General features: G+C 43.5%; 1 protein-coding gene across 1 annotated transcript in view; it reads right to left on the reverse strand.

Moving 5' to 3' along the window:
* The window catches only part of PRKAR2A (protein kinase cAMP-dependent type II regulatory subunit alpha), a 92,556-nt gene extending 66,902 nt beyond the window's left edge, over positions 1 to 25,654 (reverse strand). The window contains exon 1 of the mRNA XM_035106818.3: positions 24,955 to 25,654. Within this exon, the coding sequence (XP_034962709.1) occupies positions 24,955 to 25,219 (265 nt within the window). The 5' untranslated portion in view covers positions 25,220 to 25,654. The remainder of the gene's footprint in view (positions 1 to 24,954) is intronic.
* Between the last annotated feature and the right edge of the window lie 546 nt (positions 25,655 to 26,200).

Below are 26,200 nucleotides of genomic sequence, written 5' to 3' on the forward strand. Positions count from 1 at the left end.
GCTGTTGAGTGGTCAGTCAGTTTAGCGATTCTCAATATTGTTTCTTCTGGTGTTTCACGTTTTATGCAACGTGTTGCAGAGATCAGTATGGTTATGCAGCTGCCAAAAGCTTGAGAGCTTGAAAGGGCCCACCATCAGGGGTTCCCATCTGGCATCCCCTGTGCCAATGAGCCTCTGACCATGGATCAGATCCAGGTAGCAGCTCATCTTCCTCCTATTCAGAAGAGTCGCTACCTGCAGGTAAAACACATCTAGAGTACACAGGTGATTGATGGCTACAAATGTTGGTACCGGCAAACCGGATAAAAAACAAATGATTTTTGACCAGCAGCGTGGAGATTTCCCACAAGCCGGTGTTTTGATCAAGGGCAAAAATTTACTTCAATGAAGAAAACAATGTTATTATTTTTGCATTTAATTTAAAATTTAGTTAGACTTTCAAAGTCATAAACAGAGACTGGGAGAAACAGACTGTTTGCTAACAAGGGCCTGACGGTTTCCCTAAGCAACAATCATGTTCAAGTGGAATGTATTGGGGGGGGGGGGAAGAGAACAGACTCTGCTTGCTATCAAACAGAAGCTGACTACACTTCCTTTTCCAAAATTGAATACGATAGTGTAATTGATATGTGATCAAATAACCAATCAGAAAATTCTGGTGAATATTGCTTTGCTAGCTGACATGATTCACTCAGCTCGGTGCAGTAGCAAAATGACCGAGGAAAAAGCAGTCACAAATGTCTCTCCAGCAGGCTGCAAACTCACATAAGTCATGCTAAGCCATGGTTTCGCCTAGCGTGGTATGAAAATAGTACAAATTCCAAAATAAGGGGTAAAAGGAAAGGAAAAGGTTTCCATTTGCAAAGAACTCACATATGAGGAAAGGTGTGTATGGGGCTTGTGACTATGGGAGAACTTGGTAGAAATGTTCTGAGTTTGAAACAGTGAAGAGCAGGGAAATGTTTTTTTGTCTGAACACGACATTACAGACCTGCAATAAATCCGATAGGTATTAGAACAAAATACTTCTTTTATTTTCACTTGAAATTCATAATTTACAGGAAATTCCACTGCAACAAGATGTAATAGCAATTTCTTTAGATGGCCTTACCAAGAAGATTAGACAAATTTATTAAGAAATTATCAATCAATGGATAATAACCACAAAAGAGTGTGTATATACCAGTATAAACTCTTTCTTCAGAAAACTATAGCCCAAAGACCAGATGCTGGGGACGAATCACAGGGGATCAATTATATACAGCACAAATGCATATTAGACAGTTTATAAATAATACATTATGATGGTCATTGCTAGAGACAGAATGCTGGCCTAGATGGATCTTTAGTCTGACCCTGAACACATTTCCTCAGAATCTCTTGGGAAGAAAACGAAAGAAACCACCTCATGTAAAACTAGCATACCATGTGGGCTGATGAAGTGGCATAGACAGAAAAAGACAACAAACTCAAAACACTAGGGAACAGTTTAAACAAGTTTTAAAATCTCTTTAGCTAGTCTACACCACACAATAGTACAAGATAAATCTCAAATAACAACTGCTGTCATAAGAAGCACTTACTCATGGCACAAATGCTAGAGCGGCTTTCTAGTGAGATGAATGTGGACACCAGCAATCTCATTCCCAGCAACCTCTGTGTTATGTACTGAGCTGAATCCTAGAACAATAGGATTCAGAATCAGCATTCTGATTGGTCCGCAGGAGCTACCCAATCCAACTCCAGGTGGAAGTGAATCCGCAACCTGAATGGCCTGCAGGAGCAGCCAATCAGGCGGCTGGCAGAAGTGAATCTGCAACCTGATTGGCCTGTAGGAGCAGCCAATCAGGCTGCAGGTAGAAGTCAATCCACAACCTGCTTGGCCCACAGGTGTAGCCCTGAAGTAGCCAATCACACAAGGCCCATTGTGTAAATAATGTATATAAGTAGATGGTTTTGGGAAAAGAGCCATTCTTCTCTTCTTCTCCTTGATGACTATGAGCTGATTAAAGAGCATGAAATTCACTCTCGACTCCGCTCCGAGTATACTTCACTCTGGGATGCACAGAGGGCTTGGGGCTTAAATGGGATTTTCTTACTTTTGTGTGTGATATGGAGAAAGTAAGAAACAGTGGAAGTTTCCACTGGACAGGACTTCTGGTTCTTTCTTGTTCAAAATCTGTTCTGGAGAAGAAAATTTATGTGCTGCTGGGTTTCCTGCTTTCCAATTTCATAGCAATGGTGGAGAGGCATTCTCACGCCTGATTTTGAATGCCCCATTTTATTTTTGAAAAATAAAATTTCTTTCCATTTGGACTTTACAGAGAATGAAACACAAATAAGCAGTGTACTACCCAAGTGCATAGTATGTAGGAAACCTACTCCTACCTTTTAATATCTATAGATATATATAAATGTAGGCATTGTGTGTGCGGAGGTCACAGCCTTTCTCCGTAACCACTGAACTGCAATGTAACAAATTTGGCCACAATGTTCCATGCCCATCAGTGAGGGATCTGGCATAAATTTGTTTCCAAAGAAGCAAACCTTTCATACATAAAATGATTAAACACATAAAGTGACGCCCAAATTAGACATCACCAGCAGAAGCTCTGAAGACTCCAGCAGCATCCAATAGAAAGGCAGATCGCCCACTGCTGCCTGCAAAGCTGCGCCACCAGATGACATCACAAAATTCCACAGCAACCAACTGAAAACAGGCCTTTTGCAGCAACAAAGCCCAACATTGCCAAATGGAGGTAGGGACCTGCCTGGGGGGGTGGAGGGGCGAATAGGGGGCATGGATAGGTAATGGGTCAGAACAGGGTGGGGGGAGACACAGGGATGAAACCTGCCCTGTCCACAGTATATCCTGTCGGCTTTGCAGACTAGGCTGAGTGGATTTAGGGGCCTGCCTGGGTGGGGGATGGGGGGCGAATAGGCCGCAGCATAGAATCAACTGGATATGGGCCTTTTACAGGGCCGTGCCTTTGGGTAGAATAAATGCTATTTCACATAACACATGTGGGTAGGGGAGTCAGGGTTGGGACAGGGCAAAATTTTACAGAACACGCGCACTGCGGGAATGATTGTGTGCAAAATGAATGGGTCACAGGGATAACCCGGGGGGTTAGGGGGAGGAGAGGGGGGGAATCACAGGGATAAGCCGGGGGTGGGGGAAGAGGGGGCATAATAGGTCATGGATCAGGACAGAATTGGGGGATTCACAGGGATGAGGGAGGGGGATGAGGGGGGAATCACAGAGATACGTCATGGATCGGCACAGGGTAGGGGAAATCACACAAATAACCCACAGCAACGTGTGACAGGGCCAGCTAGTTCTAAATAAAAAGGGAAATGTGAACTTGGTAGTATTTTTAAAATTACATACAACAGGTATTTAGGTTTTCAATGCAATGGGCTTATGATTCTAACTCTCCAGTGTGTCCCCCCCTCCAAATCCTGACTCCACTATCACCACACAAAAGGCCTGCCAAGCTGTATGCCCACACAAATTTAACTGACAGGATAGTTTTAATAGCTGGCCTAAACTACTTACTGAGAAGGAATTGCTACTTGCCCTACTCATATGACAAACCCTGACTGACTAATTGTAGGGAAGGTTGTGTTGGGGCACTTAGACCTCTTGGAGATGGAAGTTAAAGAGACGGGCAAAATCGTGAAGTGGTTTCTCTGCTCCATAACAGAAGATCCTGTCATGCCCCTGCAAAGTGATTTGAGAAGAACAAAAAACCAAAGTTGATTGACTTTCAGCTGTGGAACACATGACTGGTGATGCATTGGGGGGTGGGTCAGGGAGTAAGCTTGGGGTAGAGGCATCCAGGTTCAAAACATTTAGAGAACCATTGGGCTAAATGCAAAGTTGGAATAACACAAACTTACAAGTATAATTAATAGGACTAAAAAATCAGTGAATAAAGGGCAAGCAGGGAAAACCAAAGCCTGTCAATTCTGGCATTAAGACAGAAGAATAAGCAAGGCCAAGGAGGATTTTGAGGAATAGCTATTTAAAAACCTTTAGAAACTGGAAGATTGCCAGCTGCTTCAGTAATAGGGAGCAGCATGCATAATAAGTATCACAGATATTGGTGCAGCAAGCCACTTTGCTTTAAAAGAACCCAGAATATTGGTGTAACAATATTTGTCTTTATATTTCAAAATCAAAAGTTAACATAATCTTCACCTAGTATTCCAAAATAAAAGGTGACAGTAAATGTGGTACGGATCAAGGGGATCTAAATTGATTACTTATATGCAATCATAGTTAGAAAGCAAGATGCTTTTAATCAAAGTTTCAATATTTTGCTCAAGTGAGCAAGATCTCCCAACAACAACCCAGCTTTAAATTGTTCAACAGAACATTTTGTCCCAGATTTCCTATAGGTTCTATGAAACATTGGCTGCTTTGAAACAAGCGGTAAAAAACCAAACAGAAATTGATTCTGAAGGGAGGAAACGAAACACTGATCTCCCAACTTTCCATCACCAAAACATAGTACACTTACTTTTCTAAACACTGCACTGTAGGAGTGAAAATACTAGATCACAAATACATGTGTATGGATTTAAGATGTTATTCCTCTTCCCTCTCCTTTTCAGCTCTGGTTAACAGTGTCTTTATTCTTGTGTAGGTAGAATTTTATAAAACTGGTTAGTATCCAAGAACTGACTAGTCATGTATCTTTAACCAGCAAGCAAAAAAAAAACCCCTTTTCAGCTAACAGCTAGTTTTTCTTGGTAATTAAGCAGCTTTGTATTTTAGCAAGACAGCACCTATCTTGCAAAAACTATAGAGGTCAGCTCTTCTAACAAGATTAGAGATTAGGACAGAATACTGCGATGCAAAAACAGATGGGTATCTCATGTATATTCCAAAAGAAACAAAAGAAAAATCCCAGAATTTTGAATACTTCCCCAGATCAGTAGTATAGAATATATTTAAGAACCAGGGGAAGGGTATCTAAATAGTCAAAGAAAAAGACAAGTGGTGCCCTCATCACAGGCCACTTGGCATAATGAAAAGATATATTGCCTTCAAAAAGAACATTATAAGGAGCCTTGTGATGCACTAAAGGCTAATGAATTTATTTTGACATAAGCTTTCTTGGGTCAGAAGCAACTTTGTCACACTTCTGGCAAAATACATAAAATACACTGTAATCCTTCACAATCTGTATACCCTCACTGCATCAGGCTATCAAAAATATGCTGTGGTTAACAAACAAGCACACATAATTGTGTACAAAAAATACATACAATGTCAATGTATGTAAATAACATTCTAGTCATATTTGTGAAACATTCACAAAAGCAGAAGTTGTAGATATCAGAGTAAATGTTGATGAAAATGTACTGTTGTCTTCAAACTAAAAATGCAGATATAAATAATTATTATTCAGAAAGAAAGAATACTATCATTCATGTATGATCTGAGACCATATTTATAAAAAAAAGTAAGTCTCATTTTTGTTTAAACTTAGTCACAAAAAACCTAACTTGGACATTCATATTTTCATCCTAGCATTATACAATTTATTCTTTAAACTCTTAGTTAATACTGTAATATCTATAACAGTTTCCTATGCCGTAGGGTACACTGATAAAATTGAGAGAGTAGTTCCATGCAAACAAAGAAGCAAGTGCTCATTTTGTGCATGACACTAATTGTTAGTTTAGAACCATGGGAGAAAGACTCAGCAAGCCTTTGCTTTGTGCACTTCTCCCACCTGGCTTTTTAAACTTTTGAACTTTAAACCAACCTTTCCCAACCTTAAGACCCCATATGTTGTTGACAAAAATACCATTACAACCAGCCAGTATGGTAGACCATACCCTTCGATATGGTCGATCACGAACTTTTAGACCACCACCTTGCCGACGTGGGGATTCACGGCACAGTCAGACAATGGCTGCGCTCCTTTATCTCAGGTCGGGGACAGAGGGTGGCGCTTGGGAAGGAGTTGTCGCCGCAGCACTCCTTGGTGTGTGGAGTCCCGCAGGGCGCAATCCTTTCCCCGATGCTTTTTAATATCTTTATGCGCCCCCCTTGCCCAGATTGTCTGGAGCTTTGGGCTGGTTTGTTATCAATATGCTGATGACACCCACATTTATCTGTTGATGGATGGCCACCCTGCCTCAGCCCCAGACACACTGACTAGGTGCTTGGAAGCTGTGGCTGGATGGCTACGTGGAGCTGATTGAAATTAAATCCTTCGAAGACAGAGGTCCTCTGGCTGGGTCGGGACGACATGGGGTTGGGGGGGCAACTCCCATCTCTTGCGGGGCCTCAATTAGTGCCAGTGCCTTCTGTCAAGAGTTTGGGTGTAACCTTCGACGCCTCCCTTTCCATGGAGGCACAGGTTGCAGTCACAGCTAAGGTGGCATTTTTCCATCTCCGCCGCATTAAGCAGTTGGTCCCTTACCTTTCTCGCCTGGATCTGGCCACAGTGATCCATGCGACGGTCACCTCCAGGCTTGATTATTGTAATTTGCTCTACGCGGAGCTGCCCTTGAAGCTGACCCAGAAACTCCAGCAGGTGCGAGGCTACTTACGGGGTCCTTGCCGCGGGACCACATTCATCCAGTGCTTTACCAGCTGCACTGGCTCCCGGTGGAGTACAGGATCAGATTTAAGGTGCTGGTTTTGACCTTTAAAGTCCTATGCAGCTTAGGACCCTCGTACATATGGGACCGCCTCTCCTGGTATGCCCCGTGGAGGACCTTAAGGCCCATAAATAATAACACTTTGGAGATCCTGAGCCATAAGATGGTTAGGTTGGTCTCAACTAGGACCAGGGCCTTTTCAGTACTAGCCCTGACTTGATGGAATGCTGTCACAGGAGACCAGGTCCCTGCGGGATTTGACATCTTTTCGCAGGGCCTGCAGGATGGAGCTGTTCCGTCTGGCCTTTGGGTTGGAATCAGTCTGAACCCTATGTTTTCCCCCCTTATGGTTTCAATGGGCTACTTTAAAATGAGGCTGCATTTAAAATTTTAAACTGTATCTTAATTTTTATTTTAATTAATTGTTTTTCTTTATTTTATGTTTTATTGGTGTCAGCCGCCCTGAGCCCGGTCTTGATCATTCCATAGCATTAAGTCTGGGGTGGCCAAATTCTGGATCAGGAGCACCATATTTTGCAGCCCCCAGTATCCTCCCTAAAATTTTTAATCAGCTTAACAACCCATGCTCTCTGCAGCCGTTTGGCATGCAGGTAATTGAAAGGAAAGGGGTGCACAGAGGAGAAAGTAGTAGTACTTAATCTGCCACACTAAAGGTTTTTCACAGGGCATTGAATTAATGGGAAGTGCCTGTAAAAGAATGAGAGCAAGTCATAAGAAAGGAAAGTATGAATAAAACTGAAGCTTTAGCCCAGGCATGTCCAAAGTCCGTTTCGGGTGCCTAATCCGGTCCATTTAATCCAGCCCCTGTAGTTTTTGGGGTAAAATTCCAAAAAAGGGCAACAACTTCGGTCGGCCCTCACATGTGTTCACTTCATCAAATCTGGCCCTCTTTGAAAAAAGTTTGGGCACCCCTGCCAAAATGAGAAGAACTTGCATCCACTGTTAAGATGCAAATACCAGTGTCTTATCTGCAATGCATCACTCACAACAAAGGAAACCATTTGAAACACAGCTAGGAGACAGTCACAAATATATTTAATCAGAATACCAAAATTCAGGAAAAATAAATTAAACTACATTAAAGCAATGAAACACACTACTTTCAGCAGTCACTAAAGAAGATGACTCAAAGACTAAAGGCTACGTTGCTATTACATTGAACATCACTCAACAAATTCTGATTGAAAAATTGTCAACAAAATACTGCAGAAATGTTGTGATTTTCGATTCAAACACAGCAAATTCCAATACGACACCACGCTAGAGATGAATCTTCCAAATCAGTGCTAATCTTAGTGACATGATGCATAATAATCTGAAAAACTCTCTAGCAACCAGGAAACAAGCCACAGTAGTGACACAAATAATGCTCGTGAAAAGCACTGACAGATGACAATGTACAAAGTATTGCAGCACATGGAAGACCTGTAACAGTTGAAAGAAAGGAAAGTTCTTATTGCTATAGTTGGCATACATATGTCTGAAAAGAGACAATGGAAGAGTGTGCCATGAAGGGTAAAGTCAAACAGTTGGAGTTACAGTGCCTGCTGTGGCTCTAGGCTTGGCAGAGCATATCTTTGCTTGAGACTCTGTTCTGCCACAAGTAAAAAACTATAGGCCGATCTCATCCTATATAATAAAGTCCCTGTGTCTCTGCGTCCAGTCCCTGTGTCCCTGCTACTGCGCATGTGCCCCACGGACACAGGGATTGGACGCAGAGACTGGACGCACACACCGCGTGCTCTCCCCATCGATGAAGAGAACCAGAACCCAGTAAACGAGCCACTGGCAGCTTCTCCTCACGCCTCCCGCTCGAGAGTGGCTGCTGCTGCTGCTGCTCTCCCGCCTGCTCAGCGCTTGGCCTCTTCAGCTGCTCAGTGGTCCGTTGGGGGAGCCTGGGGTCCTTGGCGCACATCCCCGCCAATGGAGGCGGCGACGGAGGCGGCGCCTGCAGTCCCAGGGCTTCCCCTCCATTCCCGCCCGGCCGCCCGTTGTGCCCGCCTCTCCGGGCGGCGCTGCGTGAGGCAGCGGTGGTGGCCCCGGCTCCTCCTATAGCCAAGCGCCGGGGTTGCGATCCGGCCTTGCCGCTGCCGCTGCCAAGACACGCGCTCTAGGACCCGTTATTTTAACGGGCTTCAAGATAATAGTTGTTAAATAATGATTATAAACTGTTGGATAGTATTCTTGCAAACAGACTGAAAAGGACAAAAAAATTCCAGTAGCACCTTAGAGACCAACTAAGTTTGTCATAGGTATGAGCTTTCGTGTGCATGCATGAAAGCTCATACCTATGACAAACTTAGTTGGTCTCTAAGGTGCTACCGGAAGGAATTTTTTTATTTTTTGTTTCGACTACATCAGACCAACACGGCTACCTACCTGTAACTAGACTGAAAAGAGTATTGAATGAAATAATACACAAGGATCAAGCAGGCTTTCTTCCTGGCCAACAGATGAAAGATAACATAAGGAATATTGTGAATATTATTGAATATTTGATGGCCAGGAATGAAAAGCAAGTGGCATTAATATTTGTGGATGCAGAGAAGGCCTTTGATAATGTATCTTGGGAATTTATGATAAAAATGGGATTAATGAATATGGGACAATTGTTTATGAAGAGGAATTACAGTAATATATTCAAATCAAAAAGTGAATTTGATAGTAAATAATGTAATAACAGAAAATATTGAAATTACGAAAGGTACAAGACAAGGGTGTCCACTATCACCATTATTATTAATATCGGTGCTGGAGGTCCTCCTAAAGAGTATAAGGAAGACTGAAGAAATAAAAGGGATTTCAGTTGGTCGGAAGGAGTACAAAGTGAAAGCCTTTGCTGATGACTTGGTTTTAACAATGGAAGGACCACTAACTAGTGCTAAAGAAGCACTAGAAAAATAGAACAGTTCGGACAAGTAGCAGGTTTTAAATTAAATAAAAAGAAAACTAAAATGTTAGTTAAAAATATGAAACAAGATTTGGTGGATATGTTGCAACAACAGACTGATATAGAAGTAGTAAAGAAAGTGAAATATTTGGGAATTTGGCTAACCCCAAAAAATATAAACGTATTTCAAATAATTATACACCAATGTGGAATGGAATTAAGAGAGATTTGGAAGTCTGGTGACTGATGCAACTATCTCTATGGGGTAGGATGTCTGTTGTTAAAATGAATTTGCTACCAAAAATGCTATTTTTGTTTCAATCAATTCCGATAATCAAAGGGGTAGGCATATTTAAGGAGTGGCAGAAAATAATTTCAAGATATATCTGGCAAGGGAAGAAACCAAGAATTAAATTTAAATTGTTAACTGATATTAGAGAAAGAGGAGGCTTCGCCTTGCCAGACTTGAAGTTATATTATGAAGCAACATGTCTCAGTTGGTTGAAGGAATGGATGTTGTTTGAGAATACAGACTTGTTGGATTTAGAAGGGTTTGACAACAGGTTTGGTTGCATGCATATTTATGGTATGACAAAACAAAAGTTCATAAAGGATTTGGAAACCACATATTCAGAAGATCTCTGTATGAAGTATGGGATAGGTATAAAAACCTATTAGAATGTAAAACACCTTGGTGTTGTCACCTTTAGAGGCAATGAGTGAGAAAAAGATAAATATGAGTAAAAATTGGGCCACATATGAAAAGTTAGTAAGAGAGAAAGGAAATAATTGGAAAATCAAACCTTATGGAGAGGTAAAAGAATTTGTAAATGATTGGTTGCACTTTCGCCAAATTAATGAAAGGTTTAAAGAAGACCTAAAGTAAAATGGATTTGGTTATACTGAGTCAAAATTTGAAATGGAAATATTAAATAACAAATTTAAAATACTTTACTGTCCAAAATGGATAAATTGCTGTTGAAATGGCATTTGAAAGATGAAGAAGTTAAGTCGGTTATGATACATTGAGCTAAGGACTTTGGTTATAATATACCGTGTTTCTCATATTATAAGACACGTCTTAAATTTATTTTTTCCTTAAAAAAAAAAACACTATGGCTTATTTTCAAGGGGTGTCTTATTTTTTTCCACCTCCTCCTGCCGCGGCCGGCATTGCTGCTGCGCCTATCACTATGTCTTATTTTCGGGGTATGGCTTATATTCCTTGAATGCTTAAAAATCCTGCTATGGCTTATTTTATGGGTATGTCTTAAAATATGAGAAACAGGGTACAGCTAAAGGACTGGGAGAAATTATGGAAAGGAGGAATAAATTTTGCTGCATGTAATGCGTTGAAGGAAAATGTAATGAAAATAGATGGTATATAACACAAGTGAAACTAGCTAAAATGTATAAAATGTTGGAAATGTAAGGAAAATGAAGGTACTTTTTATCATCTGTGCTGGGAATGTAAGAAAGTGAAATGCTTCTGGGAAATGATTTATAATGAGATTAAAAAGATGTTGAAATATACATTTGTTAAAAAAACAGAAGCATTTCTACTTGGAATCGTAGGTACTGAAATTAATAGACAAGATAAAAAATGGTTTTAATATGCGACAACTGCAGCTAGAGTATTATTGGCACAGAAATGGAAGCAGGAAGAATTACCGACAAAAGAGAAATGGCAGATGAAACTGATGGACTATGCAGAATTGGCCTCGGTCCTGTAAACCTGAAGGAGCATCTCTACCCCATCATTCAGCCCGAACACTAAGATCCAGCGCCAAGGGCCTTCTGGCGGTTCCCTCATTGCGAGAAGTGAGGTTACAGGGAACCAGACAGAGGGCCTTCTCGGTAGTGGCGCCCGCACTGTGGAACGCCATCCCATCAGATGTCAAGGAAATAAGCAGCTATCCTATTTTTAAAAGACATCTGAAGGCAGCCCTGTTTAGGGAAGTTTTTAATATTTAATGCTGTATTGTTTTTAACACTCGATCGGGAGCCGCCTAGAGTGGCTGGGGAAACTCAGCCAGATGGACGGGGCATAAATAATATAATAATAATAATATTGTTGTCTATTATTATTATTAGGAGAATTCAAAACCAACAGGACCAGAAATTCTTGAAAGATTGGAGTAAATATGTGAGTTATTTGAAAGACAATTGTAATCAACTGACTATGCTTGTAGGACTACAAGACGTTTTGTAAGGAGAACTATATGAAATATTGCTAGCATCAAATTCTCCCATACCCTTTTGGAGAGGTGAGCCATTGCCATAGCTGCCTTACCAATACGTTTGCCTAGCTCAGCATTAATGGAAAGGTCGCTGGTTATGGTAGAGCCCACGTAGGCAAAATTGTCTACCACCTCAACATGTGGTCACCAAAGCTGATGCATGGAGTGCTGGCAACGTCATGACCCAAGATGTCTTAATTTGCTCCTGAAAAGTGGTCCGTTTCCATATTTTTCCCATGCTGATTGCATAATCCACCATGAACATCTCATTTGTGGGTATATAAAGTAGGAAAACAGTGCTGGAAAATGTCAATTTCATCCATATGCCTGGGAGCACTCACCCCCAGTTCACTTAAGAGGTGGATCTAGAAGACAAACCTACTTACGTTTCTTTTTACTGTTTTGGGAGATGCAGATCAATCAGCAATGCCTTAAATAAATTTGTGGAACTGCTGAAGCCTCGCACCTTCATTTTATAAAAGGGAAAGTCATTATCAGCTAGAGGGTAAAGAATGGATACAGGATCTGACGTTTACTCAGTATTTGCAGAATCTCCATTTGGAATTCCATGGTAAAGACAGAACTATATCTGTCCTTGCACTGACATACTTCATACTTAAAGCTTTGGCTCAGAGCCATAGCATCAAAATACTTCAAACACATTCCTTTTTCAAGGGTAGAATAACCATTGCCTTGTCGTGGCGAAGGGGCTTGAATAACTCAGAGAAGCTATGAGCTATGCCATGCAGGGCCACCCAAGATGGACAGGTCATAGTGGAGAGTTTTGACTAAACGTGATCCACCTGGAGAAGGAACTGGCAAGCCACTCCAGTATCCCTGCCAAGAAAACTCCATGGACGAAGACGACAGGCATATAAAAGTTATGACGCTGGAAGATGAGCCCCTCAGGTCGGAAGGCGTCCAACATGCTACTGAGGAAGAGCGGAGGACAAGTACAAGTAGATTCAGAGCTGATGAAGCGGCTGGGCCAAAGCCGAAAGGACGTTCAGTTGCGGATATGCCTGGAAGCGAAAGGAAAGTCCGATGCTGTAAAGAAAAATATTGCATAGGAACCTGGAATGTAAGAACCATGAATAGAGGTAAGCTGGATGTGGTCAAAAATGAGATGACAAGAATAAATATCGACATCCTGGGTATCAGTGAACTAAAATGGAAGGGAATGGGTGAATTCAGTTCGGGTGACTATCATATCTACTACTGTGGGCAAGAATCCTGTAGAAGAAATGGAGTGGCCCTCATAGTCAACAAAAGAGTGGCAAAAGCTGTAATGGGATACAATCTCAAAAATGACAGAATGATCTCGATACGAATCCAAGGCAGACCTTTTAACATCACAGTAATCCAAGTTTATGCACCAACTACCGGTGCTGAAGAAAGTGAAATTGACCAATTCTATGAAGACCTACAACACCTTCTAGAAATGACACCAAAGAAGGATGTTCTTCTCATTACAGGGGATTGGAATGCTAAAGTAGGGAATCAAGAGATAAAAGGAACAACTGGCAAGTTTGGCCTTGGAGTTCAAAATGAAGCAGGGCAAAGGCTAATAGAGTTCTGTCAAGAGAACAAGCTGGTCATCACAAACACTCTCTTCCAACAACACAAGAGACGACTCTACACATGGATATCACCAAATGGGCAGCATCGAAATCAGATTGATTATATTCTCTGCAGCCAAAGATGGAGAAGCTCTATACAGTCAGCAAAAACAAGACCTGGAGCTGACTGTAACTCAGATCATCAGCTTCTTATAGCAAAATTCCAGCTTAAACTGAAGAAAGTAGGAAAAACCACTGGGCCAGTAAGATACAATCTGAATCAAATCCCTTATGAATACACAGTGGAAGTGAGGAACAGGTTTAAGGATTTAGATTTGGTGGACAGAGTGCCTGAAGAACTATGGATGGAGGCTTGTAACATTATACAGGAGGCAGCAACGAAAACCATCCCAAGGAAAAGGAAATGCAAGAAGGCAAAATGGCTGTCCAACGAGGCCTTACGAATAGCGGAGGAGAGGAGGCAAGCAAAATGCAAGGGAGATAGGGAAAGATACAGGAAACTGAATGCAGATTTCCAAAAAACAGCAAGGAGAGATAAGAGGGTCTTCTTAAATGAGCAATGCAAAGAAATAGAGGAAAACAATAGAATGGGGAAAACCAGAGATCTGTTCAAAAAAATTGGAGATATGAAAGGAACATTTCGTACAAAGATTACCATAATCAAGGACAAAAGTGGTAAGGACCTAACAGAAGCAGAAGACATCAAGAAGAGGTGGCAAGAATACACAGAGGAATTATACCAGAAAGATATGGAGGTCTCGTACACCCCAGGTAGTGTGGTTGCTGACCTTGAGCCAGACATCTTGGAGAGTGAAGTCAAATGGGCCTTAGAAAGCACTGCTAATAACAAAGCCAGTGGAAGTGATGATATTCCAGCTGAACTATTTAAAATTTTAAAAGATGATGCTGTTAAGGTGCTACACCCAATATGCCAGCAAGTTGGAAAACTCAGCAATGGCCAGAGGATTGGAGAAGATCAGTCTACAGCCCAATTCCAAAGAAGGGCAGTGCCAAAGAATGCTCCAACTACCGCACAATTGCGCTCATTTCACACGCTAGCAAGGTTATGCTTAAAATTCTACAGGGCAGGCTTAGGCAGTATGTGGACCGAGAACTCCCAGAAGTGCAAGCTGGATTTCGAAAGGGCAGAGGAACCAGAGACCAAATAGCAAACATGCGCTGGATTATGGAGAACGCTAGAGAGTTCCAGAAAAACGTCTACTTCTGCTTCATTGACTATGCAAAAGCCTTTGACTGTGTCGACCACAGCAAACTATGGCAAGTTCTTAAAGAAATGGGAGTGCCTGATCACCTCATCTGTCTCCTGAGAAATCTCTATGTGGGACAAGAAGCTACAGTTAGAACTGGATATGGAACAACGGATTGGTTCAAAATTGGGAAAGGAGTACGACAAGGTTGTATATTGTCTCCCTGCTTATTTAACTTATATGCAGAATTCATCATGCGAAAGGCTGGACTAGATGAATCCCAAACAGGAATTAAGATTGCCGGAAGAAATATCAACAACCTCAGATATGCAGATGACACAACCTTGATGGCAGAAAGTGAGGAGGAATTAAAGAACCTTTTAATGAGGGTGAAAGAGGAGAGCGCAAAATATGGTCTGAAGCTCAACATCAAAAAAACCAAGATCATGGCCACTGGTCCCATCACCTCCTGGCAAATAGAAGGGGAAGAAATGGAGGCAGTGAGAGATTTTACTTTCTTGGGCTCCTTGATCACTGCAGATGGTGACAGCAGTCACGAAATTAAAAGACGCCTGCTTCTTGGGAGAAAAGCAATGACAAACCTAGACAGCATCTTAAAAAGCAGCGACATCACCTTGCCGACAAAGGTCCGTATAGTTAAAGCTATGGTTTTCCCAGTAGTGATGTATGGAAGTGAGAGCTGGACCATAAAGAAGGCTGATCGCCGAAGAATTGATGCTTTTGAATTATGGTGCTGGAGGAGACTCTTGAGAGTCCCATGGACTGCTAGAAGATCAAACTATCAATTCTTAAGGAAATCAGCCCTGAGTGCTCCCTGGAAGGACAGATCGTGAAGCTGAGGCTCCAATACTTTGGCCACCTCATGAGAAGAGAAGAATCCTTGGGAAAGACCCTGATGTTGGGAAAGATTGAGGGCACTAGGAGAAGGGGACGACAGAGGACAAGATGGTTGGACAGTGTTCTCGAAGCTACGAACATGAGTTTGACCAAACTACGGGAGGCAGTGCAAGACAGGAGTGCCTGGCGTGCTATGGTCCATGGGGTCACGAAGAGTCGGACACGACTAAACGACTAAACAACAACAAACAACAACAACCATGTCCCCTGAAGTGGAAGTGAAAAATCACAAAATTTAGGAAATTGAGATCCTACTTTGCCTTTCTTGTAAATCTATTGATCAGTGGTGGCTGTGGGATTCACAAAACTATGGCTATAGAAACATGAATGGAACTACTGGAACAGGAACAAGCTCTATGATGCATAAATCAGTGTCAACAATCATGTTCTGGGAGTAAGTGTCAAGAGTAAAGTATCATCTAATTAAGAATGCTAAACCATGGTTTACCATTATGTGCAAATGCAGCCATGGCTGGCCTTGGGCATCTCTCAGTCTCCATGATCCTCACCTATAAAATACAAAATTTTAATTTGCTGCCTTTGAGCCTTTGTTGAGGTCTCACAATCACGTTGGGTAGTGTGATTTGATGCTAGAATCCCCTTATTTGGATTAATTCTTGATTAATGTTTTTAAATAACCTATCATCACAAAAGGATCTAGTGATTTTGTATAATTTAATTTTGGGGAAGGTTCATCATATGGTAGAAGTAGAAATTAATCATATTTTGAGTGTACCACCAGCATTGAGATCCATAAAACAGTCAGTCTAGAGTCAAATATCAATTACACATTATTTTATAATTATTCTCTCTTAGGTTTTGACAGATTCCTCAGGCTGCACCTTTTATAAATATGCAATATGTTTAAATGATTAATTTGTGTTACACTTTGCCACTGTCAGTGAATTACCTTGAAATGTTGCTGTTTTATTATGTGCAGTTTTCTGATGTGATGAGCCACTTTCAGCATTGTTTACCATGTTAATGGGACATTCAAATAAAAATGATGATCTGATATGAGGCAATCGTTTCCCGCCACCCACATGCTTTTTAAAAAGCAGTATCACAACTGTCATCAACATTTAATAATAAACTCTAGATTTTGACAAATTCTTTAAATTAATCTGAAAAAGGAAATACTTAGGAGGGATGATTATGTTGGGTAACTTAGAAGTGTGGGCAGGGTTTTCAATTCTGAGTTGACTATATATCAAAAGGAATAGACACTATGCACCGTATGAATTGAATTATGGTTCTCCTTGAACCATAGGTAGATCACACAATCCCTAATGTATGATGAAATACTTGCCAGGGACATGGGGACAATGTTTTCTATTTTTGAAGACACATACAGGGACTCATGTCATCTCTTCTATAGGTCATTCTCATAAATTCTGTGTGGGAAAAGGTGGGACAGTTTTCTACTTGCACTGCTGAAAGGGAAAAGAATTCTGCATGCGCTCACAGAAAAATTTACTGCTTAGAGTATAATGGAGATAATTATTGGCTACTAGTGTCATTGAGCCCGTTAAATAAATGGGCGCTAGAACATATGCTGTCAAACATTTGTAGAAACCTTCGCGAGCGGAGCCCCGCGCGCGCGCCTGTCGCTTACTGGCTCGCGTGGACGGGGAAGGAGGGCGGCGGCGGCCGTGTGAGCCTCGGCGAGAGCGAGTTGCCATGAGAGTGTCCTGGGCGCGCGAGCAAGTGTCTTTGCGCTCCAAGTCCCAATGGCTGTCTGTGGGGCACATTCGCAGTTGCACAAACCCAGGGACACAGGGACTGGACGCAGAGACACTTGGACTTTATAATATAGGATGAAGCCTGGTCACAACTTGGTACGGTAACTTAAAAGCATGACTTGAACAGCAGAAGCATGATTGAACAATATTTCAGCAGTGCATATGCTTAAATAAGTCTATAAAAGTATATGCCTGTGCTAGTTTGCTCAGAAGTGAGCCACACTGGGCTCAACAGAGCTTACTCCCAAAATGGTATCCTTAATACTGTTTGCCTTTTCTCCCTATATCGAGTTTGGGCCCAAGGATAGATTCTGAAGTTTAAATTTGTGTTATATCAAACCAAAGCTACATCATTTGACACTGCCAATTACCAGAGGCTGCACTCAACAACTTTGGCTGGGTGCTCCCCCCTAAAAAAAGGTCGACAAATTCCAGCACATAAGACTTTAAAGAGAAAAGGTGTGTATAGCAAGTTTCACCAAATGAATATTTAGGGGGAGGGGAAATACTGCATACTGAGTAACTGGCAAGCCCTAGAGCGGAATGCCCACACAGATAAACTTTGACATGTAAATGGGATGTTCCATGGCATCATAATGGCATCAGGTGACTAACATCTGTCAAAGTTCAAAGGAAGTTGCTGTAACAGCTGACACGGTTATAGTAATCGCCTTTGGTGCTAAAAGCATATCTTTAATCAGTTAATTAGCAATGAGAACACATGTTCAAAGAAGTTCCGTGTAACCACTGGGTTATAGAAAAGCTAGGCGCCAAATGGCTTCTGGGACCTGGGTTGTGGGTACCAAAACAGAATGTCTAGTCGCCACTGGGGTGTGTGTCAGCAACACTTTTTATTTATTACTAGCTGGCCCGGCCACGCGTTGCCGTGGGTCATGCCTATGATTCCCCCCACCTTGTCCCGATCCATGACGTATCCCACCCCTCCTCCCTCCAACCCCCTGGCTCATCCCTGTGTTTCAGTAGGATACCTTTCCCTCAGTTTTCCCTGGGGAGTGTTTTCCCCTCCCCCGTGTATCTCCATACACTGGCCCCTGCGCACGCATCGTGAACATTTTTATATATTTAGATTATTATTATTTTTGAAATAAGAACATGAGAAGCAGAAGTTATTATTGTTTAATTTTATTTTTGGGGTTGTCATTTATTTTGCTGGGTATGGTATGATTTGGGCGTTGTTGTGTGTTTGGGGGGGTTGTGTGTGTGTGTGTGTGTGTGTGTGTGTTTTGTTATTTGGATTTCTAATTTTGGAGTAGGGGACCCAGAGAACTACTTTAATAATCCTGACCGGGGGGGAATCAAATAGCGAAGACCCACAGCTCCGTAGCAACAGAAGTCAAGTTCCAAAGCACCCAAGCTGTTCAGTTCCATAAAAAACCCAGGAAGTGGCAAGGGGAAGGTAGGAGATTGTAAATCAGGGGGGGGGATTGGCCACTGCAAATATCCGAGGACTTAAACTGGGGAGAGAAAGTGCATGGTTGTTGGGTTTTTTAAAGACGCAGAGGCTTGCAATCAGTCATAGCATAAAGCCTAGGTTAAAACGGGCACGACTGCCCTTACTTAAAATGGCTGCCGGAGCCTCGCATGTGACACAACGCCCGCTAAATTTTAAAGTATAAACCCCTTGCCATGCCCCCAAGTGCGTTGCTGTGTGTTATCCCCCCCCCCGGGCCTAGTGGTGGCCTGGCGGCCTGGCAGGGGTCTACATAAAACAAAGGCCGTGCTGCGGCCTGCGATTCGGGCGCTCTCCCTCTCCTCCCGGGCCTAGTGGGGGCCAGGCAGCCTGACAGGGGCCTACATAAAACAAAAGCCATGCTGCGGCCTGCGATCCGGGCGCTCGCCCTCTCTCCCCCCGGGCCTAGTGGGGGCCTGGCAGGGCCCTAGGGGTCTGGTAATGGCTATCTTGGTGGTTTTAGTTGCTTGGTTGATGATATCATTATTTGGCGCCGCCCTTTGGAGCTTTTGCTGGTGACAGCGTGCAATCTGCCTTTCTATTGGATGGTGCTGGAGGCTTCAGAGCTTTTGCTGGTGATGTTTAATTTGTGTGCCACTTTTTTGCGTTTAATCACTATTTAAGGTATGAAAGCTGTGCCTTTTTGGAAATCTTTTTTGCCAGATCCCTCACTGATGGGCAAGGTACACTTTGTCCTAATTTGATGCAATTTTGTTCAGCATTTACGGAGAAAGGCTGTAACCTCCGCGCACACAATGCCTACATTTTTGTAGATACTGTATAGATTTTGATAAGCATGAACTAATACACAATTCACGTGACACATTGTTAATAACACATTTTTAGCAGAAACTGTTAATACATGTTTAATTGGGTGTTTGCAATAAAAAATTGTACCATACTTCAGTTTTCAAAACACCCTACTCTTTATTGTTAAACTCCTTAAAATATTGTCTATCCTTAACATACACTTCAAGGCTTCAAAGCACATTTAAGTAATCCTTGAGTGTCAGCCAGGCCCAAAAATGGCACCCAAACTTTTTGAGGTACTTGCAAACGGAGAATCTTTAGATGCAAAATACGACTGGCACTTGCTAATTTCGAACTCTGATCAGGGATACGGAACCTTGGGCCCATAGGCCTGTCTTAGCCCTGCCATGATTCCCCATTTGGCCTACAAGGCCTTTTGGGGCAAGGCACTTCCCTCAAGACAACTAACACCATACAGGTAAGGACAGGGCTTGTCAAAAGCCTACTTTCTGTAGCTCCCAAAGAACTTGGCAACCAGCTGGTTGTCATGAGCCTTTGAAGCACTGCACAAAGAGTTCTCACTGCATATTTAGTTATTAGACTAACCTATTCCACATTTCCATATATGTAGTGACTTTAAGGTGGGTACTGAAGTCATATGGCAGCAAAAAAAGATTTAAAAGATTAAGAAATACCTGTATGGGGGACTAGGAGGTCAAAATTGATTATTTCGTCTGTCCGGATATGGTGGTATCTTTGTTACCTATTCTCTCGTACTTCAGAATTTTGTTGTGTATTATCATAGAATCATAGAGTTGGAAGAGACCACAAGGGCCATCCAGTCCAACCCCCTGCCAAGCAGGAAACACCATCAAAGCATTCCTGACAGATGGCTGTCAAGCCTCAGCTTAAAGACCTCCAAAGAAGTAGTTGCTCACTCTGTATTTTAAACTATTTCTGATTTTATAGACTTTCCCTGGCCTCTGGGTAGTACGATAAACTTATGAACTATAAAAAAGTGGTAAAATAAGATGTTTCACACACAAAATAAAATTGTAGTGACAATTCATTTGAGGCTGAGCCAGGCTTATCTTCAATTGGAGGAATAAATATGTTGTGTTAACATGACTATATCTCCTTTCAGCTAAAAGGCCCCTACTAATTAAACCACTGATGAAAAAACAGTAATCACTATATTATACATGGAAGAACAACACAGAAACTAGCCTTAGAAAAGGTGGTGTGGGGAATCAATCAAACCCCATCATGGGAAAATACAGTATTCATGAGAAAATGGAAAAAACCAAAGGAGCCAAATACATCTCCCACAACCTAGGTACATACCTACCAAGTCTCCCGCTGAAAAATGCGGGATCAGCAGCAGCGCGGCACCGGAGGTTGCATAGAAGCAACTTCTGGGGCCGCTCTGCCCATGTGTGGGCACCGGAAATAGGGAAGAGCAGCACCGGAAGTCGCTTCTACGCATGCCCGTTGGGCATGCGTAGAAGCGACTTCCGGTGTCCACACATGGGCAGAGCGGCACCCAAAATGGAGGCTCCCTGGCAGGTAGGAAATCCGGGGGATTTCCGGGATTTTTCTCCATTCAGGAGAACAGCAGGAAACGAATTAAAATCTGGTGGTTTCCCGCGGAAAAACGGGATACTTGGCAGCTAAGCCTAAGTACCACCACCAAAACAAGCCCCACCCTGTCCCACTAAATCACACACACAGTAGTGAAACAAAGAACACACCCTCATCTCAATAGAACAGGCTACAATAACTCTCGGAGTTAACCAAAGTGCAAACTATTAAGAGTTCTAAAAGGTAACAAGTGGCACTTCAAACTGGATTCTGAAACAAACCAGGAGACTGATTGAATAATACTCAGTAATATATTCTGAGTAACCAGCCTCAGATAAAACCTTGATGGCAATATTGTAAACCATTTGTAATTTCCAAGGTGTCTTCAAAGTTGGCCCCACATAGTCTCAAATATATTAGCTCACAGTTTGGTCACAACTGCTCTGAAGATCGAGAAAATTGATTGCAGTTAAAACATTAACTGCTATATAAACCAAAAACCACCATAGTGACCCCAATACAAAGAGAAAACAGATTAGCAGAAAAGTATTTATTTATAATAAATCTATACTTACTAAATAAACAAATCTAATGGCTTATTTTATTACAGTTTTATTTCACCCTTCTTTGAAGGAGTTCTGACCACTACACATATGGATTATCCATTTTATCCACACAGCTCTTGAGATTGTGATTGACAAGGTCACCAAATAAGCTTCGTGGCTCAGTCAGGATTTGAAATGGAATCTTTCTGGTACAAAACTGTAGCCATTAAACTCTCAGACTTAAGCAGACAGTTGGCTCAAATAGGAACTTGGGAGACAAAACACATTAGCTTGGAACCTAAATTACTCTGCCATTCAAGTAAGAGGCGGGGGGGGAGTTTTAGCCAAAAACCCTACATGCCCTTGAACCATATTGTACATAATTTTCAAAGGTCCACCAATCCCCTGGAACAGGTTTACAAGGGACAGCAAAGGGAAGGGGGAAACTAGAAATCCCTTTCCCATTAATGTTAAGCCTGGTCCATTCATAGAAGGAAAGAGGAACTAAGTTACTGAGAAGAGGACAGAAGAGCTTGGGCTGACTAGAAACATCTATGGTAAAAGACAGGTAAATTATATCAATGTCCAAATCACATCATCTAAGGAGCATGTATCTGACTGGCAATTACAGGCAACCCAAGATTTGGGGGGGGGGTTGTGTTCCAGGTATCATGTGCAACGGAAGAACGTGCATAAGGCTGCTATGCCCCATTTTCTGGCCACTTCTAGGCCGCCGTGATGTGCTTGGATGCATGTAAATTGGTCGTTGCCTGTATGTCAAATTTATCACAAGTAAATCATTGAAGACTTCTAACCAAGATAACTGTCTTTCCTGCATCTGTGTCAGCAAAAACATATAGTATAAGAAAATAACTTCCACACTAACAGTATGAACCATGTGTACAGGATAAAATTTAAATAATCATATGCAACGTTCAAAATCAGCCGGGCGCCAGTCACATTTTGCAACTGGCAACCAGCCTTTTACAACTGGATAGAGATATCTGGGCGCCACCTTTTTGCACTTAGCATCTCCACCTGCCTGGCTGCAGTTAGTTGGTCAGGCACTGTGAGCTACCCTGCAAAACACCTGATTTGCCTAGCAGTGCAGCAGCAAAAGATACATCTTTTTTTAAAAAAAATTGCTGTGAGATGAATCACCTGGTCTGGTACCATGGCAGCAAAAAAAAAAAGGCACCTGGACATGGCTCCTAGCTTTCCTATCCCAGTTTCTAACACTGAATGCAATACTCCTGAAAACAATGCTAGAGGTGAACATGCAGCCTGGCAAGGCAAATGGATCACTTGAGAACCTCTTCTTAACTCCACAGCTTGCACTGCATCTTCTGGGGGAAAGGGAGTGAAATTTATTTGAAGAGATAAATTTTAGCTCAGAAGTTAAAAGAATTAAGTGAAGAGATACTTAACTTAAACTCACTTGCATTTTTAAAATTTCAACAGTATATGTCACACTAAGAAATAAATCCTACATCATTTCAATTCTTCACCATGAAAACTGGTTATGCTTTACTTTTAAAAAATAAAAATCTCATTTTAAAATCTGTAATCACTGACTGCTTTTCATCCTGCTGGACATCATTATAAAGGGATGAGGGAGCTCTCATGATAGCATGACAGTCCTGACCCAGACTTGTACATAATCTTAACAAACACAAGCCTTATACAACAGTGGTAACTCGGTTTGCGACCGCAATCCATTCCACGGAGGCGGCCACTCACCGAAGCGGTCGCTCTCCGAAGGCACGCTTCTGCGTGTGCGCGAAGCGCCGATAGAGCACTTCTGCACACACACACGCTGCGCAGATCGCGTCTGCGTATCCAACGCCACGGAACCTGGATGTAAACACTTCCGGGTCCATGGCAATCGCTCCCCGAAGCAGTCGCAAACAGAGTTAGACGTAAACCGAGGTTTGACTGTACAGTCCAAACTCTCACTCCCAGCAAAAGTGTATCACAATTCAGGAAGTTACAGTACCTTCTATGAATGTTTCAAAAAAAGGTCACTAGGGAGGGAAGAAACCTTCCTTACTTTTCCCCTCCTCTCAAGCATGACAAATTCTTCTCCAACATATCCAGAGTGTGTCCATTCTCTCTAAATGCTATTGTGGGAATCTCCAAAATGTTACCTACATCTACACAAAGAGAAAGCCTGTTACCTCACTCCAAAAGTTAGGGTCAGCTCCAGGGGTTCTGCCTTTTCATACATCATGAAAGAACCTACTACTTGCACAAACAGCTCTGCTCCAGGAATGATGGATTCACTTCATGCTCTTCTCGTCCTTCCGGAAACATAGCTGAAAGGCTAGGATCACACTACCACACACAAAAAATGGGTGCTGTAAATCCTCTCCACTCCACCACACATCCCAGAAAAGAGAGGGACTCCTTCAAGCCACTCCCTCCACCCTCCTGAGATTTCCTTGAAAGCTTTCTTCCTTTCCAGCCACCTAAATCCCTCCCTCCCCCTGCTCACAAGAAGGCTCTCATTCATTTAAGACTGACTCAAGCAAGGCAAATTACTCCCACCCATGCAAAATGCTTTTATAAAAATATTTATATACCACAAACTTAAAAATGCCTTATCTCTATGCGAGGGGGCTAAGATTCAACTGCAGACATTCTAAAGCAACTGGCACGTCTTCTGAACCATTAACTTCAGTTCCAGTTGTGTGCACGTACCCTGGTACTAGGGCAGACAATGCAATGGCTGGGGACAAGATTAAGCTGCTATTGCAACCCCACTGTCAACAAACCCATAATAATTAATAACCCACTTTGGCAGGCAGAAAAGAAGGATAAAGACAGAAAGGCTCTCTACCTTATACACTGCACCTTCTTTCACTACACACGCAATGTCACACCTACTCCATGTACAAGAGAGCCACGCACACCCTTGTGCACTTGCTGTTATCCGCAGATCCTTTCTGGCATGTTTATCTGTCGGGCACGTTTTTATGTCTCGCCTTTCTCCCGTCGTGGAACTCAAGAAACCTGCGGTGAGGATCCCCCACCAACCCCCTTGGCGCAGAAACAAGCCATGAAAGCTGCGTGTAAAGCAGGGAGGGAGAGGGAATTAAGCCCATATTTCGCCGCTCAGACTAACAAGGGGGGTAATGCGAGCTGAAAAGCGCAACCGGTCCCGCGTTAAGCGACCCTTTTGCAGAAGCCGCAGGCGCGTGGAAGGGCAACTATTGTTTCCTACAGTTCCTGGGGTCTGGGGATAGTAATAAGAATCTTTAGATCCTTTAAAATACCCCCACCCCCACTTGCAGGCCAGGCAGAGGACGGGGTCGAGGGCCCCCCTCCGCAGGCGACCCCACCACCACCAGGCCGCCCCCTGACCCCGCCCCGCCCCTCACTCACGCTCAAAGTCGGAGTCGGAGTCGTCGTCCCTCCGCTCTTCCTCGCCGTTGGACTCTGTCTGCATGGGCTCCGCGTCGAAGTTGACCCCTTTGCCCCTGGCCCCCACGCCAGCCTGAAGCTCCCTCTGCTGCTGGTCGCGGTTTTCCCTCAGGCGGCCGAAGTACTCGGCGGCGAAGGCCAGTAGGTCCGGCGGCCGGTGCCGCAGCACCTCCACCGTGTAGCCCTGCAGCAGCTCCGTCAGACCCGGCGGGATCTCGATGCTCATCTTGCCGCCGAGACGCGCGGGCGACTTAACAAACGGGCCCGGGAGAGAGAGACGTAGTAGAGAGAGCGAGAGTCTCTGCTCGCTGCCGCCGCCGCCGCTACTACTGCTCCTGTGGTGGTGGTCGTGGTCGTAGCCGCCGCCCACCTCTATCTATCTCTCCACCTCAGCTTTCTACGCGGGCCTGGAGCCGGAGGGGGGTGGGGGTGGCCGCCGCCGCCGCCGCCGTTTTCTCCACCTCCACGTCCTGCCTCCTCCTCCTCCTCGAGCCCTCCGTCAGACCTGAGGGAACCGCCGCGCTCGCGCCGCCGCTGCTCTCTGACACGCGAGAAAGAGAAAGGAACGGAGCGGCGGGGTAGTCAGGGGAAGGAGGGGCCGGAACGGAAGCGCGAGGCGAGCTGCGCATGCCCAGCAGGAAGCGGCGGAGAGCGCCACTCTGTGTGAGAGAGAGAGTGGGGGAGAGAGAGAGAGAGAGAGAAGCAAGGGAGGGCGGGGAGTGGGCGGGAACACGCTTCATGCGTCACAAAACGGACAAGAGGCGCGCGAGGGATAGCTAGAACGCTATCCCCCCAACCTCCGCCCGAGGTGGGCGGGGAGGGGGGGGGAAACGAATGGGGCGCGTGCGTAGAAGGGGGCGAGGACTAAGGTTCGTACTCGCGCTCTCCCCTCTCCATGTTTGGCATGAGGGATTTGGTGGTGGTGGTGGTGGTGGTGGGGCGCGCGAAATGGGCGGGAATTCGCCATTCCCTCACATTGATCTTTTTTTCTAACTGAGATTAAGATAATAACACTGAAAGTTTCCCTCCCATCTGCGTTTCATGGGGAAAGCATGCCTCTGAATTCCGGCTGCTGGGGCCCATGCAGGTGTGGAGCAGTGGCATAGCAAGGTCAGGTGGTACCCAGTGGGGGAAATTTCTTGTCCCCCCCCCCCAGCCAACATTGAAATTACTGTATCAAAAGAAGGAAAAATAGGATACTTACAGT

Source organism: Zootoca vivipara, chromosome 2, assembly GCF_965207765.1.
Source record: "Zootoca vivipara chromosome 2, rZooViv2.hap1.1, whole genome shotgun sequence".
NCBI classification, from domain to species: Eukaryota; Metazoa; Chordata; class Lepidosauria; order Squamata; family Lacertidae; genus Zootoca; species Zootoca vivipara.